At 34.6% G+C, this 18,217-nt stretch overlaps 1 protein-coding gene across 1 annotated transcript; it reads left to right on the forward strand.

Moving 5' to 3' along the window:
• Positions 1–1,289: 1,289 nt before the first annotated feature.
• LOC149215138 (disease resistance protein Roq1-like) lies at positions 1,290–7,420 on the forward strand. The gene is made up of 4 exons (XM_089392538.1): positions 1,290–2,121; positions 3,658–4,759; positions 4,896–5,264; positions 5,390–7,420. Exons 1-4 carry the CDS (start codon positions 1,466–1,468, stop codon positions 7,217–7,219), a joined length of 3,957 nt encoding a protein of 1,318 aa, XP_089248664.1. The 5' UTR covers positions 1,290–1,465; the 3' UTR covers positions 7,220–7,420.
• The last annotated feature ends 10,797 nt before the right edge of the window (positions 7,421–18,217 follow it).

The following is an 18,217-nucleotide window of genomic DNA, read 5'->3' on the forward strand; positions in this document are numbered from 1 at the left end:
ATTAATTTTTTCTCTTTTCATGAATGATTGAAGAACAACAGAGGATGTCATTCTATGGAATAAATAGATAGTTGATATACTTAAAAAAGAAGAAGAGAAAATCAAAATATTATAAAGAAGTTATTAATTCAATTTAAAATAGAAAAATTTAAAATAATTTTTTTGTTATATTTAATTTAATAAAGAAAATCAATATTGTTAAAATAAAAACTAACTTTCACAAATTTCATAATAAACGTACTATATATATATTCAATCAATTTAATCAAAATCAAGATACAACTAAAAATATTTTCAGCAATCAAAAATATACTTTAAATAACAAAAAGAAAATTATAAGTTCGACAAAATTATCTCCCAAATCTCAATCAAAACATAAACCAATTAAACTATCATTTTTAATCTCAATCAAAACATAAACCAATTAAACTATCATTTTTAAAATCATCTTGAAATGATAAAAAATTATCTTCATTAAATATAAAAGAAAATTGTAAATAGATCCTTTATCTTTTTTGAAAGGAAGAAAAAGCAAATTTCTCACTGTCATTTCCTTAGTGTTTAATTCTAAATATATCATTTCTCTCTTTTAAAACAAGAAAAAGTAAAATTCTTCACATCAATCACTGTCATCTCCTTACTGTTTAAATCTAAATAAATCTTTTATCTTTTTTAAAGCAAGAAAAGCAAAATTCTTCACATCAATCACTGTCATCTAATTATTGTTTTTTTTTTCTTAACTCGTTAATTTTAAATGACCATTCTAAAACGGTTTGAATCCTTTGAAAAAGTGCAAATAGTTAATTGAGCGATTTTAAATTATTTTGATTTATTGTCAAATTAAACTTTAAAATAAGTTTTAATGCTGTGCGGTGTAAAAAGAGTTTGCTTTTTGAAAATGAAGAATCTTTTTAGTAAAAAAGTGCGGTGCCCACAAATACTAATAATTATCTTTCACAACACAGGGAAAAGGACGTTTAACCCCACGGCCAGACGACGCATGCATTAAATGGCTGCTCATTTAAACGCGTATACGGTCCTGAGGGGCCACTGAATGATTCCGCGTCGCAGAAACGCACCGAATCATGATGCATCCATTAAATTACTGACCTTCCTGTACATGAGACGCACCTGTCACACACTCGAACGACTCTTTCGGAAGTTGGCCGACCAAGGTGGGGCCGGAGATGCATCAAGTCGATGCTCCTGCTAACCATTCACGGCCTTACTGATTTCGTTGCAGCTTTCGGCGCGCTTTGAAACAGAGGCGAGTTGCAGGGGCAAAATTAATAACGCCACACTGGGAGGCAACCATTCGTTTCGTTGTATTGACGAGATTTCTCTGTTTAAGCTAGGATTGTATTGACGACAGCGATACAACTATATTTCACTTGTTAAGCTGTGCTCGCGTTACCCTTGTCATCTTTATCATCTCATTTCTCAGGGTATCGCTGCATTCCTAACAATGGCTACCACACTCGCTCCCTCTTCCGCATCCACCTCCGGCTCCGCCTCCGCCTCCACCTCTGCATCTCCCCACGGCACTAACAGCTGGGAGATCTTTATAAATCATCGCGGCACCGATGTTAAAAAAACTCTCGCCAGCCATCTGTACCGCCGTCTTCATGCCAATGGATTCAGAGTGTTTCTTGACCAGCCGGAACTGCAGCGCGGAGAAAAAATAGACCCTCAAATAGACGAAGCTATATCAACCGCCTCAGTCCACGTGGCTATTTTCTCTCCTGGATACGCGGAATCGAGATGGTGTCTTGACGAACTCGTCCAAATGTTAGAGTCGATGGAGTCATGTGCTGCCACAGTTATTCCGGTATTCTACAAAGTTAAACCTGCTGATCTACGATGGACGAACCAGTGCAACCAAGTCTTAAGAATTCTAAGGTGGATGGGCATAGATAGAGTGTGTGCTCCAGCTTTGAGAATTCTCAGGTGGACGGGCATAGATAGATGTTTCCAGCTGAATGACATAGGTAGTGTTTATGCTCAAGCTCTACTTATGCATGAAAGGAAAGGGAGATACAGTCAAGAAAGACTTGCGGCGTGGAGAAACGCACTTTCTGAGGCTTCATATCTAAGCGGTTTTGAGTTGGAGGCTTGTAATGGGTTAGTACAGTTATCTGTATTACCTTAGCTGTATTTTTTTTTTTTGGTTTTTTTAGGTAACAGTTAGTTTAGCTATAGCATCAAAAAACTGGAGTCTGAGCCCAGGTCCCATATAATCTAAAATTCGAATTGATTTTCATTCACATTGGATTGATCATAGCCTATGACTGCAACTCTTTCTACCAATGATTATAATATATACTTTCTATAGACGCTGAAAAGGACACCTGGTACCATTATATATTTGCATGGCATTATAAAAACAAAATTCTAACTGACATTGGATGGTCACTTTGCAAGATCAACAAACCGAGCAGATGCTTGGCCTTCCTTCTGCTGCTCTCAATCCAGCTTCATCCGCTTTCTGTCAGGTTCCTCAGTAGACTTTGTATCTACATCCTTATACTAAGCCTCATTTTCAAATTTCTCCTCCAGCAAAACGAGCTTCGATTCCAACAATTGTATCTTAATTTGCATCAAATGCTCTTCCATTTCAATCTTTCTCGACACGGCCATAATCATCCCTTCAGTGGCCGTCGCTAACTTGTTCAAAAGCATTATGGGCCTCGCCATCTCTTCGATCCATTGCTAAACCAACAAAGCTCTGCCAGCGATTCAAGAAAACCTTTGCCTCCTGCTGTTCTCTCCCCTCAGAGGATTATCCCGACCCCTTATCTGAGCAATTGCAACTAATATATAATTCCTTCCACACCTAGGGCGCCATTGCAAAAGCATTGAATGCAGATCTGCCATGATTGTGTGAACCTCCCTGATAGAATTTTGTATTGATTGCCAAGGGGAGAGCGCAACAACAGGGCCAAGGAGTGTTAAGGCCTATCACATATGAATACACCAGCAATTCATAAGCCACCCCCACAATCTGCTTTTTGAGAGAGCCTGAATCCACCTGTTTGTACTTTGAACAACTTTAATACTCTAGGTGTTGCTAACCTGCACTACCTTCATTCCACAATTACATCGCTCGTATTTGGTTTGTTTTCCAATCTGGAGGTCACCAGGGGAATAGATATTCTCAGACACCAGAGAACATTGCACTTGAAACGGCTTGGTTTGGAAGGGTATGTGAAAAACATTTGATTGTATAATGTGGATTTTGATTCATAATGATCAAGGAATTGGTTGATAACACTTCGAACTTGGTTCTATTTCCATAGCTTCGTGACACAAAGTTGTCTCTTTCTTAGCCATCTCATCTAATTTAAAATCAATATTTCAATACACATGAGGGAATTCAATATATTCAAATTGATGCGAGGGATACAGGTTTCATTGGCTTTTCGAACTTGTGGTTTCAGGAGCATTGAATCACCAAAAACTCGAATCTTAGATGTTTTTGTTTTTGTTCCTAGCCCTAAATCCCAAGAAAATTTAAGCTCCTTCTATTTGTCTAGACGAAAATTTAAGCTCCTTTTATTATCTTAGCTATATTGATAAACAAATATTTAAATAATTAGCTGTATTCTTAAACAAACCTTCAAATTCTCATGCGGTGCTTGTTCTTTTGCTAATGACCAGTGACGAAGGCGTTCTCGTGGACGAAGTAGTGCGACAAGTGCAGAAAAAGGTGAGAAAACCACCATTGACTGTTGCCACACATCAAACCGGATTGGATGAAAAGCTGCAACAGCTTGAAGAAAAGGTGTTATGGGAGCAGCAGCACAACAGAGGGGGACCCAAGCTTGTGGGGATTGTGGGTCTTGGTGGGGTGGGGAAAACCACTCTCGCAAAATTTTTCTTCAATTCAAAGAGATCGGATTACCGGCGGTCCTGTTTTTTACATGATGTTAGAGATGCTGCAGCTAGGTGCAGTCTATCATCCTTGCAGAGTAAGCTTTATAAAGACTTGGCTGGAGTGGATCAGGTAATAGATAATGTTGAAGAAGGTATAGCGACGTTAAAAGATCGTCTCTCCCGTGGTCAAGCTCTCATAATCTTGGATGATGTGGATGAAGCTAAGCAGCTGGATGCATTATTTTCACCTTTAAAGGTTGTGCTTCGTTCAGATAGTTTAATTTTGCTTACTTCTCGCAATCGGGAGGTTCTTAGAAAATCTGCACGCATAGAAGAGTCCTCCATTTACATGATGACAGGACTTGATCTTCAATATTCTCAACAGCTTTTTTGCTCCTATGCCTTCCAACATACTGATCCTCCTGTGGAGTATGTAGATTTGGTTAGAAAGTTTTTAAAAACGTGCCAGGGATTGCCCTTGTCTCTCAAAGTGATTGGGGCGCAACTGTACTCCGAAAGCCGCGAGTATTGGGAAGAGCAATTGAGCAAACTATCCCAAGTGCTTCCCACGGACATACAGAGAAGCCTTAAGATTAGCTACGATAGTCTTGATAAAGAGGAAAAGGAAATGTTCTTAGATATCGCCTGTTTCTTCATAGGAATAAAGAGGGATACAGCCATAAACGTATGGAATGGATCTGGCTGGCATGGATCGCTGGGTCTTAGGACTCTTGAGAGCAAGTGTCTTGTCACGTTCGACGAGGAAAACTTTATAAGAATGCACGATCATCTCCGTGACCTGGGTAGAGAATTGGCGGAGCTTCCTGAATACCCACGTCGTCTTTGGCGCCCAACTGACAGCCTCTGTCGTAATGTGCATTCCACGGTAGGTGTCAAAGCTCTAGACATCATGTTTTGTTCTGAAATTTATGGTTACAGAATCTTGTCTTTAGGGTTGCGATTTCCTGATCTTCGCAAAGATGTCAATCTTGTCTTTTAACTACTTCACTCTAACAATTTAGGTGCGCGGACTTAGCATGATTCAAGAAGGATCTGACGAATCGTCCCAAAGTCCTTTGGAGTTTAAAGATCATATTGTTGATATGAGCGGTTTGCAGCTACTGAGAGCTCCAGTGGATTGTTTGGAAAGGATATTCAAGGTGATCAGCCACCCAGGACTTCTATGGCTTCGCTGTGAGATGGACATAGGGCTTCGCCATATTCGCTTCCTCCCTTCGTGGATTGAAATATATGATCCGGATATTGAAACAAATACTTGCCTAGCTTCGTGGATTCCAATAAAGAATCTAAGAGTGTTGGAATTGGTATACGCGTTTCTGCCGGCCGGCCAGCCCCTGGCGTTAGGAACCTTGTGGAACACTGAATATGAGGTACATGTAAAGTACATTTATTTTTTATTTTTTATTTTTTTCAATTTAGTTAAAAGTGTATGGCCCTAACAGGTGGCGGTATAGTTTCTAGATATTCATTTTAACATTTTCAGCGTGTAATGCAGGCACCTGTTCAGTTGAGGGAGTTGAATATAGTTATTGGCCTTCTCGAGTTACCAAAGTCCATAGGGCAGTTGAAGTACCTGCAAAAGATTGAACTGCACGACTTTAAAGGAACATTGCCTGAAGAGTTCTTTCATCTCTACTCGTTGACGCACTTAAGACTGCATGCAGGAATGGAATCGTTGTCAGACTCTTTGCAGAATTTCACAAACCTCCAACATATTGACTTGTCATTGTGCCGGGAATTGCAAACACTGCCGGCTTCCATTGGAAATTTGAAACAGGTCCAATATATTGATTTGTCATGGTGCTCGAATTTGCAAATGCTGCCGCAATCCTTTGGGGATTTAACAAATCTCCAAAAGGTTATACTGCGTTATTGCATGAAGTTGAAAATGCTTCCAGACTCCATGAACTTGATTCGACTCAAACATCTTAATTTGGAAATGTGCAGTGACTTGATCCTCACTGGTCAAACCCTAGAGAATGTTAGCACGCTTGAAAGGCTAGACTTTTCTGGTTGTGGCAAACTCGAAAAATTGCCTCCCCAAGTCACACGTCAGCAGTTCCTGGAAGAACTACTTTTGAATGACACAAATTTAAAAGAATTGCCAAATGACATTGGAGATCTCAGCAATTTGGAGATTCTGAATATAGGCAGCCCTTCGTTGGAAACCTTGCCGCATTCACTCGGTAAGCTAACCAAATTGAAGGAATTGACACTGTTCTCGATGGCATTGAAAGAATTGCCCGACTCGGTTGGTGAGTTGAAACAGTTGACACTCTTGTCAATAAATGCTCCATTTGCTAGTGTGGAAAAGGTTCAAGGAGGTCGCAGATTGTTGGACTCTTGTATTGACAAGTGCATGCCTAGACTCAAACGGTTACATTTGTTGAAGACCAGAATAACTGAAATATCATTTGGTGAACGTGTTTGCCCGGTCCTTGAAGACCTCAACCTCGAATATTCTCATGAGTTAGTGGAGGTTGGAGGATTGCCGACAACGCTAACATTATTGAATTTGGAGGGTTCTCGTGCATTAAAGAAATTAAGGGGGCTTCGCGGCCTTGCAAAGCTTCGATCTCTGAACATGGACGGATGTATACAAATAGAGGACCTGCGAGATCTGGGTGTCAGGGAGTTGGACAATCTTACATATTTGAATCTGAGGGAATGCGCAATTGGTGGTGTACTGCCATTTGCCAGTGTGGAAAACGTTGGAGGAGATTGCAGATTGTTGGACTCTTCTATTGACAAGTGCATGCTTCGGCTCGAATACTTAAACCTGTCGAAGACGAGAATAACCGAAATATCATTTGGTAAAGGTGTTTGCCCGGTCCTTGAAGAGCTCAAACTCAAATATTGCGAGGAGTTAGTGGAGGTTGGAGCATTGCCGACAACACTGACATATCTTTCCCTGAAGGGTTGTGGTGCATTAAAGAAAATAAGTGGGCTTCGTGGCCTTGCAGAGCTTGAAGATCTGGATATGAGAGGGTGTTGTGCAGTGGAAGAGCTGCCAGGTCTTGAAACATTGATATCATTGCAACAGATGCGCCTATCTAAATGTGAGAATATGGAGAGAATACTGGAATTGGCTGAGGCGGCAAACTCTGAAAGCCATGTTTTCAAAAGGGCATTAGAGTGGACTGCGACGGCATTGGAGTGGACTGCGACGGCATCGGAGTGCACTGAGACGGCATCGGCGTTTACTGATACAGCAAATCCTGAAAGCCCTGTTTTAAAAAGGTCATTCAGCTCCCCATCGGCGTTTACTGATACAGCAAATCCTGAAAGCCCTGTTTTAGAAAGGTCATTCAGCTCTCCCTTTTGATGACACTAAATGAGGCTTAGTTAATGGTTTTCTGTTTATTTTTATTGATACAAAAGCTAATGCTAGGACTAATGTTATGTTGCTTGCTTCAATGTGATGAGAAGGTATTTATCACTCGGAGCGTCTAGTTTAATATTGTAGTTCTGTTTTTTTGGTTAATCTATGGAAGAGAGAAGTACATTAAGTCATATCAATATTTAAAAAATTTAAATGAGGTTTGATTATAAATTGAAGTAAAATTTTGTTTCATAAAAATTAGTGTGGTAGAAATTAGTAAAATTTTATATCGTAAAAATTAGTGTCGGGGAAAATATAAAAATTAGTGTTGTGTAAAATTATTTATTATATTATTATTGAAACTATTTATTTCGGAAATTTAATTTTTTGTTTTTATATATACCAGTGTTAATTTAACGAATATGTATACTATGAATGATTGAAGTATATAATTGATTTTCATTTTAATTTTAAAGTTTCATTTTAATTTTTGGTTTATTGTAAGAAGAAAAGTTTTATAATATCTTTAATTTATTTTGATTATATTATTTGGGAAATGTAATTGAAGTATATAATTATTTTCATTTTAATTTTAAAGTGTTGTTTTTTGTTTCTTGTTTTTGTGTTTTTTTTTTTAAATGCAAGAAGAAAAGGTTTATAATATTTTTAATTTATTTCGATTATTTGGGAAGCTTGAGTTGAAAAAAATATAGACAAAGGACTTATTTGAAGAAATTTATAGTTTTCATTTATGCACTTGTGATTTTATTTAGAGATAGAAGTGTAAATTGAGAATGTGGTGGGTTAGGTTATATATATATATAGTTGTGCCTTTGTTAAATGTTTTATGTATAGTGGTTTGTTTGTTTCCTTTTAAACATATTTGTAGAGAATTAGTGATTACTTTCATTTGTGTGTTCCTTAATATCAATTTGAGTTATCTAAAAATTTCAATTTTTGTAAAATAGTTCATCATGTCTTATGCACATGCATAGCAATTTTAGGAAGTTGTTGGTGTTGTGAGAGAAATCTTGCTAGTTAGATTTTAAAGGGAATTTATCATTGAATTTTAGTGTATATTTGGGCTAGCTCTTTAGAGATTGATTAGGCTTAGTGAATAGTGACAAATGCAATGTTAGGGGGATATAAAGTTCTGATATAATAATGTAAAAGGTATGGTGTGGCAAGTAGTGATAGAGCCAAAGGAGATTTTGAACATTAAAGTACAAGTGTGGTGTTGTGGGGATACACCCCCATCAGAGTTGTATCTTGTTTTCAACCATTGCAAGATTCCTTGGTTGGTGTTATTAACTCTTGTTTCACTCTTAATTTTAAGATTCCTGGTTTGGTATCATGAACTCTTGATTCTCTCTAAATTTTATTTCAATTCATATGTTATCTATCATATTGTATCCATGATTATAATTGTTGTTACTTTTGTTTATTTCACATTACTAGTATTTTATCATTTTGGTAATTTTTAATTTTGCCTTGTTTGATTTTTTGCATTTTCTCCCAAATAAATGGGGCTTGTAGTTTATTTTCTAGCTAGTTTTTTTAGAAGACCAACGTACTTTGTTTTAGTTTTTATTTCACTATTATTCTTTGGTTTGTTGACATATATATCGAATTATTTTGGAAAGTGCATTGTTTCCTTCATTTTTAGCATTGTCTACAATTTGGTTATCTAGTTTTTTTCATGTGAAGGTGCTTTACTGATTTGAAACAAGAGTTACAACATTAGAAGATAAACTTGGATTGTTTCAAATCATTGTAGATTTGGTAGGTAGATAAATATATAATATACATGAATTTTGAAATGTAAATAAATAAATAGATGTTAGTATTTTTGATAAATATTTACCATAGGGAATTATATGAGTGTGTGCATTATTTCTATCATTAATCTTTGCGTTGTTAGAATTTAGTATCATTAAATTTTTGCTATTGAAAAATATGGACCATTCATTTCACATTTATCACCAGTACCCAATTATTGTTGAAAAATATGGACCATTCGTTTCACATTTATCACTAGTACCCAATTATTTTTCTTTTATTCAAATAGAATTATTTATTGGACTTAGATAAAAAAAATACTAAATAAATAAAAGCCACTTCAATATGTCACTAAATTCTGATTAGAATTTAACATCCTTTCTCTTGTAAAAAAAAATCAATAATTTTACAATTACCTAGATACAATCATAACATAAATTTATTAAAAAGACTCAATTACAGTTTCATACTTTGAATTCAATAACTTATTAAGAAGACTCAAATACAATTTCATGCTTTGAATTGGACAAAGGTCATTGTTGTTGCTATCACCTCCAACTCCAAAATCAATCAATTTTATACCTTCCCCAACTATTTTGATCTATAGATGATTTGAATTAATTTATCACCTTTTTATTTTAATTTGTAATAATCATGTCATTTTTTTCTTTTTCAAAGTTGGGAAAATGTTCTTGAAAATTGAAACAAACCATTGTGATAGTTAGCCTTTCTAAGACAACCCATTACAAAATGAAGGTTACAGTGAAGAAGTAAATCAATGGGGAAATGCAAAGAGAAATTGAGAAGCTTGAGGAGTGAAGATGAGAGTTTGAAGAGTAACTAGCTTGAAAATTGGAGGAAAAAACAATGGAGTTTGTCCATAGAGAAAAGGTGTCTTTGAGCCATGGCTATCTGCAATTTTTTTTTGTGGACAATAATGTTTGAGATTTCTGGGCATGCATAACTCACTATTTGTAAGAAATATCCTAAGAACAAAATTTGTGTTGATTATGGAGCATTTAATTGCCATTGTATATTTAGTGCATTTTATTGCTTAAATATTATGTCTTGGTAGTAGATGCAAACTTCAATAGCTCATTACCACTCACCATAGTGTTGAAATCTTCTATTGGTCCTCTTATTGTTTGTGGGTGCTATTGTCAATCACCTACAATGATATTTGAGTTGTATTAAACATAGTCATAGCAACATCATATAGGTTGACTCCTCCTCCATGGTGAATCAATTCTCTTCTTTGTCATGAATGGTAATGGATAAGTGAAGAATGGTTTCCAAACTACAACATTGTAAGAATACACAACCTCTATTTTGAATGAGGCATAATCTTTCTATATAGAAATGTTTTACAATATATAGGAGACAATATTTTTCTTATTCCATAATTTGTATTCGTGTTGATTTAACCAATAGGCCATAGGCCTACCATTTATGGATCAATATTAAAGCATAAGAAGGTGAAGACATCCATCTATTGGTTGTTTTATTTATAGTAATAAGGGCCCAATGAGGTTTTTTTTTTTTTTTTTTTTTTTTTTTTTTCAAATTTTTTGTTGTTGTTTTGTCTATAAGTAATCGTAGCATGAATTAGATGGAAATATTTAAATGTATTGCATATTATTAGTTGGTTATAGGATATTTGCATCGATAAAACCCCTTGGAAAAGAGGTAGTTTTCAATGTTCACGATAATTGATGGTTAATCATATAAGGTCAAAATTTGTCCTTGAGATTATTCTCAAATTTGAAGTAAGATGTAGTCACCATTGAAGCTAGACCAATATTCCTGTCTAACAACTCTCTCTTAGTGATTGCTTTTCTCTCTCTTGCTTGGGCTTTGATACCATGTTAATTTTAGTTAATAATGCTATGTTCTATGCTTAGCACAATTACTTCAATGTTCCTTTAGCAACCCAATGACAATTTCCAATTTAGATTTCCAACAGCAATCACATTAACCATTAATCACATTGACAGTAAAAGTAGATAGAACATGAAACAAAAATACAGAAGACAAGCCAAGATAAGAGGACACTAGATTTGGTGGATGCCAAGGAAAAACTCCAATGTGGGGAAAACCCTTTGATCAATTCTTCTTATTATTATATCAAATGTTCAACAGAGAGAGAAAGAGAATACAAAATTCAAATTGACTTGCCAAATTCAAAGTCAAAATTGCCCTGTTAATTTCTGCAGTCAACTGCAATCAAACTTCAACCCTAACCAAAAAGTAAAAGATGGTCAATGTAACAGTAAAACTTCTCTTTTGAAACTCGATCAAAGGTATTCAAATTCGACCTCAAGTAGCGGTCAAAGTCATCCCAAAACAATCACAAAATCTGCGGCCAAACTTGGTCAAACTGATGTCAACCCTGCGGTCTATATAGGTCAAACAACCCAGAAAATCTCGATATCTATGCCAATCAATGTGGCGCGGTTTGTTATATGTTTTAGTTTTGTAATATATATATAATTGTGTCTTTGTTAAATGTTTTATGTATAGTGGTTTGTTTGTTTTCTTTTTAACATATTTCTAGAGAATTAGTGATTTCTTTCATTTGTGTGTTCCTTAATATCAATTTGAGTTATCTAAAAATTTCAAGTTTTGTAAAATAGTTTATCATGTCTTATGCACATGCATGGCAATTTTAGGAAGTTGTTGGTGTTGTGAGAGAAATCTTGCTAGTTAGGTTTTAAAGTGAATTTATCATTGAATTTTAGTGTATATTTAGGCTAGCTATTTAGAGATTGACTAGGCTTGTGAATAGTGACAAATGCAATGTTAGGGGGATATAAAGTTTTGGTAAAATAATGTAAAAGGTATGGTGTGGAAAGTAGTGAAGCCAAAGGAGATTTTCAACATTAAAGCATGAGTGTGGTGTTGTGGGGATACAACTATCATCATCATACTTGTATCTTGTTTTCAACCATTGCAAGATTCCTTGTAAAGGAGATTTTGACCATTAAAGCATGAGTGTGGTGTTGTGGGGATGCAACTATCATCACCATACTTGTATCTTGTTTTCAACCATTGCATGATTCCTTGTTTGGTGTCATTAACTCTTGATTCACTCTTAATTTTAAGATTCCTCGTTTGGTATCATTAACTCTTGATTCTCACTTAATTTATTTCAATTCATATTTTATGTATCTTATTGTATCCATGATTATAGTTGTTGTTACTTTCGTTTATTCCACATTACTATTATTTTATCATTTTGATCATTTTCAGCTTTGCCTTGTTTGATTTTTTGCATTTTCTCTCAAATAAAGGGGCTTGTAGTTTATTTTCTAGCTAGTTTTTTTTTAGGACCAACATACTTGGTTTTAGTTTTTATTTCCTTATTCTTCTTTGGTTTGTTGACATATATGAGGTTTTAATTTTTAGCATCATGTACTCTGTGGTTATCTAGTTTCTTTCTTGTGAAGGTGCTTTACTTATTTGAAACCAGAGTTACAACTTTAGAAGATAGAAAATCCAAGTTTCATAAACTTGGATTGTTTTAAATCATTGCAGATTCGGTAGGTAGATAAGTATATAATATAAATCAATTTTGAAATGTGAAATAGATAAATAGATATTAGTATTTTTGATAAATATTTACCATAGGGAATTATATGAGTGTGTGCATTATTTCTATCATTAATGTTTTCTTTGTTAGAATTTAGTATCATTAACTTTTTTCTATTTAAAAATATGGAACATTCATTTCACATTTATCAGCACTACCCAATTATTGTTCTTTTCTTCAAATAGAATGATTTATTGGACTTAGACAAAAAAAAAATACTAAATAAATAAAAACCACTTCAATATGTCACTAAATTCTGATTAGAATTTAACATCCTTGCTCTTATAAAAAAAAAATCAATAATTTTATAGTTACCTAGATCCAGTCATAACATAAACTTATTAAAAAGGCTCAATTACAAATTCATACTTTGAATTCAATAACTTATTAAGAAGACTCAAATACAATTTCATGCTTTGAATTGGACAAAAATCGTTGTCGTTGCTATCACCTCCAACTCCAAAATCAACCAATTTTATACTTACCCCAACTATTTTGATCTATAGATTATTTGGATTAATTTATCACCTTTTTATTTTTATTTGTAATGAGCATGTCATTTTTTTTCTTTTTTCAAAATTGGGAAAATGTTCTTGGAAATTGAAACAAAGCATTGTGATAGTTAGCCTTTGGAAGACAACCCATTAAAAAATGAAGGTTGTAGTGAAGAAGGATATCAATGGGGAGATGCAAAGAGAAATTAGGAAGCTTGAGGAGTAAAGATGAGAGTTTGAAGAGTGTAACTAGCTTGAAAATTGGAGGAAAAAACAATGGAGTTTGTCCATAGAACAAATGTGTCTTTGAGCCATGGCCATCTACACTTTTTTTAGTGAATAATAATGCTTGAGATTTATGGGCATGTATAACTCACTATTTGTAAGAAATTTCCTAAGCAAAAAAAAAGATTGTGTTGATTATGGTGCATTTAATTGCCATTATATATTTAGTGCATTTTATTGCTTAAATATTATGTCTTGGTAGTAGATGCAAACTTCAATAGCTCATTACCACTCACCATAGTGTTGAAATTTTCCATTGGTCCTTTTATTGTTTGTGGGTGCTATTGTCAATCACCTCTAACGATATTTGAGTTGTATTAAACATAGTCATAGCAACATTGTATAGGTTGATTCCTCTTCCATGATGAATTGATTTTACATTACATTTTATCAATTCAGAGTATTTGTATTTTTCTTTGTCGCGAATGGTAATGGATAAACTACAACATTGTAAGAATAGACAAGCTCTATTTTGAATGAGGCATAATCTTAGAAATGTTTTACAATCTATAGGAGACAATATTTTTCTTATTCCATAATTTGTATTCCTGTTGATTTAACCAACAGGCCATAGGCCTACCATTTATGGATCAATATTAAAGCACAAGAAGGTGATGAAATCCATCTATTGGTTGTTCTAGTTATAGTAATATTGGCCTAATGATTTTTTTTTTTGGTATTTAAAAGTGATCTTAGCATGAATTAGATGGAAATATTTAAATGTATTACGTATTATTAGTTGGTTATAGGATAATTGCATCGATAAACCCCCTTGGAAAAGAGGTAGATTTCAATGTTCGTGATAATTGATGGTTAATCATATAAGGTCAAAATTGAATATCCTTTACTCCCACTAGATGTCTCATTGAGTGGTGACTGACAAGTGATATTTTGCTTGGTAATGAAATGGAGTTGGATAGAAACACGTGTTAATTCATATATCAAGGTTCATATGGACTAGTCAATTTTTTATGTGTTCTATAAATCTCGGTGTCATAACACTAAGCAATTTAAGTTAATAATAATAATAATAATATAGAGGAAGTTGAGAAGTGATATTATGTGAGTAGAAAGGGCATAAAGCATTGTCCATGTTGGAAAAAGCCCAAGATTTTCTCAAATTTGGTGTATTTCCCATGGAAAATAAGTTCTTAGAGGAAATTCTAAAAGTCTAACAAGAACCTTGAAGTAATGGGTCCAACTAGTATACTAAATCACGAAGATTATAAAACTTGCAACAAAAGAATTGAAATGTTTGACAATATATCATTGATAGATAAAAAAATACTTAAATGGTATTTTGACTTCTAATTAATGTATAAATATTTCATTTGTTTTTATACATTAACATTAGTACTTTCATGGCAGGAGGGTAACTCCACGAATCAATTTGTTTTTTTGCATTAAGAGAAAACATGGATATATACAAGGAGAGGGAGACTATTGGGTTTCATCTCCCAATGTCTCTTCATATTCCAATTTCTTTTATTTTTCTATTTACAATATTTACATAGATTTTTCTAATCCCAAAGATTAGGTGTCAACATTCCCCCCCTTAATCTAAAGGGATGTCTGCAATATTCTCATTTGTGGAACAATGTCGTAGGTGGATTGTCTTAGATTCAACATGATATCGAATCAAATGATACTTTGTATTGATCTGCTTGGTTCAATCATGGAACTTTGGGTTCTTGGACAACTTTATTGCAGAAGTGTTATCAATCAAAAGAGGAGTTGAATGCTCTTGTTTCCCCTGGAAATCTTCCAAAATTTTCCTAAGCCACACAATTTCCTTGGTTGCTTCATTTGCTGCCAAATATTCTGCCTTAGTTGTGGAATCTGCTGGAATTCACTTTTTTCATGAACTCTAGGAGACAACTCCTGATCCAAGACTCATAACATAATTTGAATTAGATACTCTGGTTTCTTTATCTCCATCAAAATATAAATCGAAGTATCCCTTCAAGTACTTTAGAACTCTTTTTGTGGCAGACCAATGACCCTCACAAGGATTTTTCATGAACCTAGAGAGGATTCGAACAATAAATAAAATGTCTAGTCTGGTAGTGATCAGGTAGTTGAGACTTCCTACGAGTTGCCTATATTTCATTGCATCCTCGAATTCTTTTTCTTCAGTGGATGTGAGCTTTAAGTTCTGTTCCATTTGAGTAGTTAAAAGATTGCACTCATCCATGCCAAACTTATTCAACAAATCTCCAATGTATTTCTTCTGAGACAAGAATATAAACTTCGGATGTTGGGTTACTTCAATACCAAGATAATAGTGAGCATAACCCAAATATGCCATTTCAAAACCTAACCTTAGTTATTTATTTATGGATGCAATGTAATTATCATTGTTCCATGTCATTAAAAGATCATGTACATATAACATAAGATACACAATTATTTTGCCAACTTTCTTGACAAACAAAGTTGCATCATTAAGATCATAATGTTTGAAATTGAGTTTTAGAAGATGCCCAATCAATTTTTCATACTAGGCTCACGGTACTTGCTTGATTCCATACAAGGATTTTACAAGCTTGCATACTTTGTGTTCCTCGCCCTTCACAAAAATTCCTTATGTTTGGGACACAAAAAAAATCTCTTTTAGATCTCCATTCAATAAAGCAATTTTTACAGCCATTTGATGGACTTTCCAACAGTTTTGAGATGCCAAGGCAAAGAGTGTCCGGATGATACCCCATTTTGCAGTGGGGGAAAAGGTATCCTCATAATCAACCTTTTCCTTCTGTGCAAAACCTTTTTCCACAAGCCTAGCTTTATGCTAGTCAAGTGAGCCATCTGCTTTATACTTGTTTTTGAAGACTCACTTGCAGCGAATTAGTTTAGTTCCTAATGGAGGATCAACTAGTTTCCAGGTGCCATTCTTTATCAAAGCATCATATTATTTCTGCATTGCTTCTTTCCATTTATCATGAGAAGTGGCTTGTTTGAAAGAAGTTGGTTCAAAATCTATAGAAAAATTTAGTTCACAATCATAAGAAACATCCATATCAACAGGTGAATCAAGATTATCTACATCACCTTCAATTTTTTTAAAAAAGCTTCTTGCTCCTGTCTTTCCAACCTCATTAGGACAAACACTTTCAAGTGTCTTTGTCAGCCATTTTGGAGGACCTTTATGAGATGGCCCATGTTTCTCAGTTCACTGAGATGGGGCTGAATCAAGTTCTAGCCTCAATCACATCACTTAAAGTGTCTTCTTGATTAGTGGTTGGCGCTTCATGCGGGGGAGAGTGATTTAGAAGGAGATTCCATAGATTGATCCAATATAGGGATCCCCCCTTTAAGATGTGGAATCTCATTATCAAACTCTTGAAAATAATTTGCATGTCTGAATCTATCCAAGTGATCAATATGTCGTTCAACAACATTGTTAGTCTTAGAAGATTAAATAAAGATCATGTCTATAGATATTATAAACTTCTTATTAACATCATCATAGAGACAATATTCTTTGGAGAGATATCTGAGTACCCTAAGAAGGTACATTTGTGACTTCTTTCACTGAGTTTGTTTATCTTTTCTTAGATATCAAGGCATAACAGGTGGAACAAAAAACCTTGAGATGCCTCACCAAAGGAATGTGTACATACCACGTTTCATAGGGAGTCTTGTTTTTGATAGCATGAGATGTGCACCTATACTTTATATACACAACACATACAACTACATCAACCCAAAACATCATTGATCAACGATATTTAAGATTGTCCTGTCCATTCTTTCAGCCACTCCATTCCGTTGGGGATTATAAGGCACAATTGTTTCATGTTTGATCCGATTTCTACGAAGATAGTTTTCAAGTTCATTTGAAGTATATTCTTTTCGATTATCAGTATGAATAGAGCTAATGTGAGATTATGCATAATTCTCAATCCATGCATGAAAGCTCTTGAATGTTTCAAAAGCTTTATATTTGTTCTTCAATAAATAAACCCAACACATTTTGGTTTAGTCATCAATAAATTTCATCATATATTTATTACCATTTACAGAAGGAACATGCATTGGGCCACATAAATCAAAATGAATGATTTTAAGTTTTCTATGTGCTCTAGAATGAGAATCATGAAACAATTGTCTGCTGTGTTTTCCTAAGATACAAGCATGACATTGATTAAGTTTCCCAAGATTTGTAGGCAAACTAGTGACACCATTTTTCTTCAACAAATGAAGGTTGTCATAGTTCAAGTGTCCAAATCTAGCATCACTACAAGAAAAAATGTCATTGGTGAGGGTCATGCTTGTGACGGACCTTTAAGGTCCGTCACCAATGTCACATAAAGTGACAGTCTTTAAAAAAACGTTGTTGTAAGTGTATATAGCGATGGTCCTTTAAGGTTTGTCACCAAAGCCATTTTCAATGACACTTTTGGTGAGGGTCATTAAAGGCCCGTCACTAATTCTCTATTTGGTGACACTTTTGGTGAGGGTCGTTAAAAGCCCATCACTAATTCTCTCTTTGGTGACATTTCTAGTGACGATCTTTTATTGATCCTCACCAATGCTCTTTTTTGTTACTTTTGGTGATGGTAAAAAAATGTTCGTCATCATTGATCATTCCAATGAAGTTTTGATGATGCTTCATGCCTGTAACAGACATTTAAGGTCTATCACCAATGTCGCATATGGTGACGGTCTTTAAAAAAACATTGTTGGAAGTGTATATAGTGATGGTCCTTTAAGGTTTGTCACCAAAGCCATTTTCAATGACATTTTTTGTGAGGTTCGTTAAAGGCCCATCACTAATTCTTTCTTTGGTGACACTTTTGGTGAGGGTCATTAAGGGCCCATCACTAATTTTCTCTTTGGTGACACTTCTAG

This window comes from Pinus tabuliformis, chromosome 1_1, assembly GCF_031772625.1.
Source record: "Pinus tabuliformis cultivar Carrire ecotype Pingquan chromosome 1_1, CPIR1, whole genome shotgun sequence".
In the NCBI taxonomy this organism is placed as follows: domain Eukaryota; kingdom Viridiplantae; phylum Streptophyta; class Pinopsida; order Pinales; family Pinaceae; genus Pinus; species Pinus tabuliformis.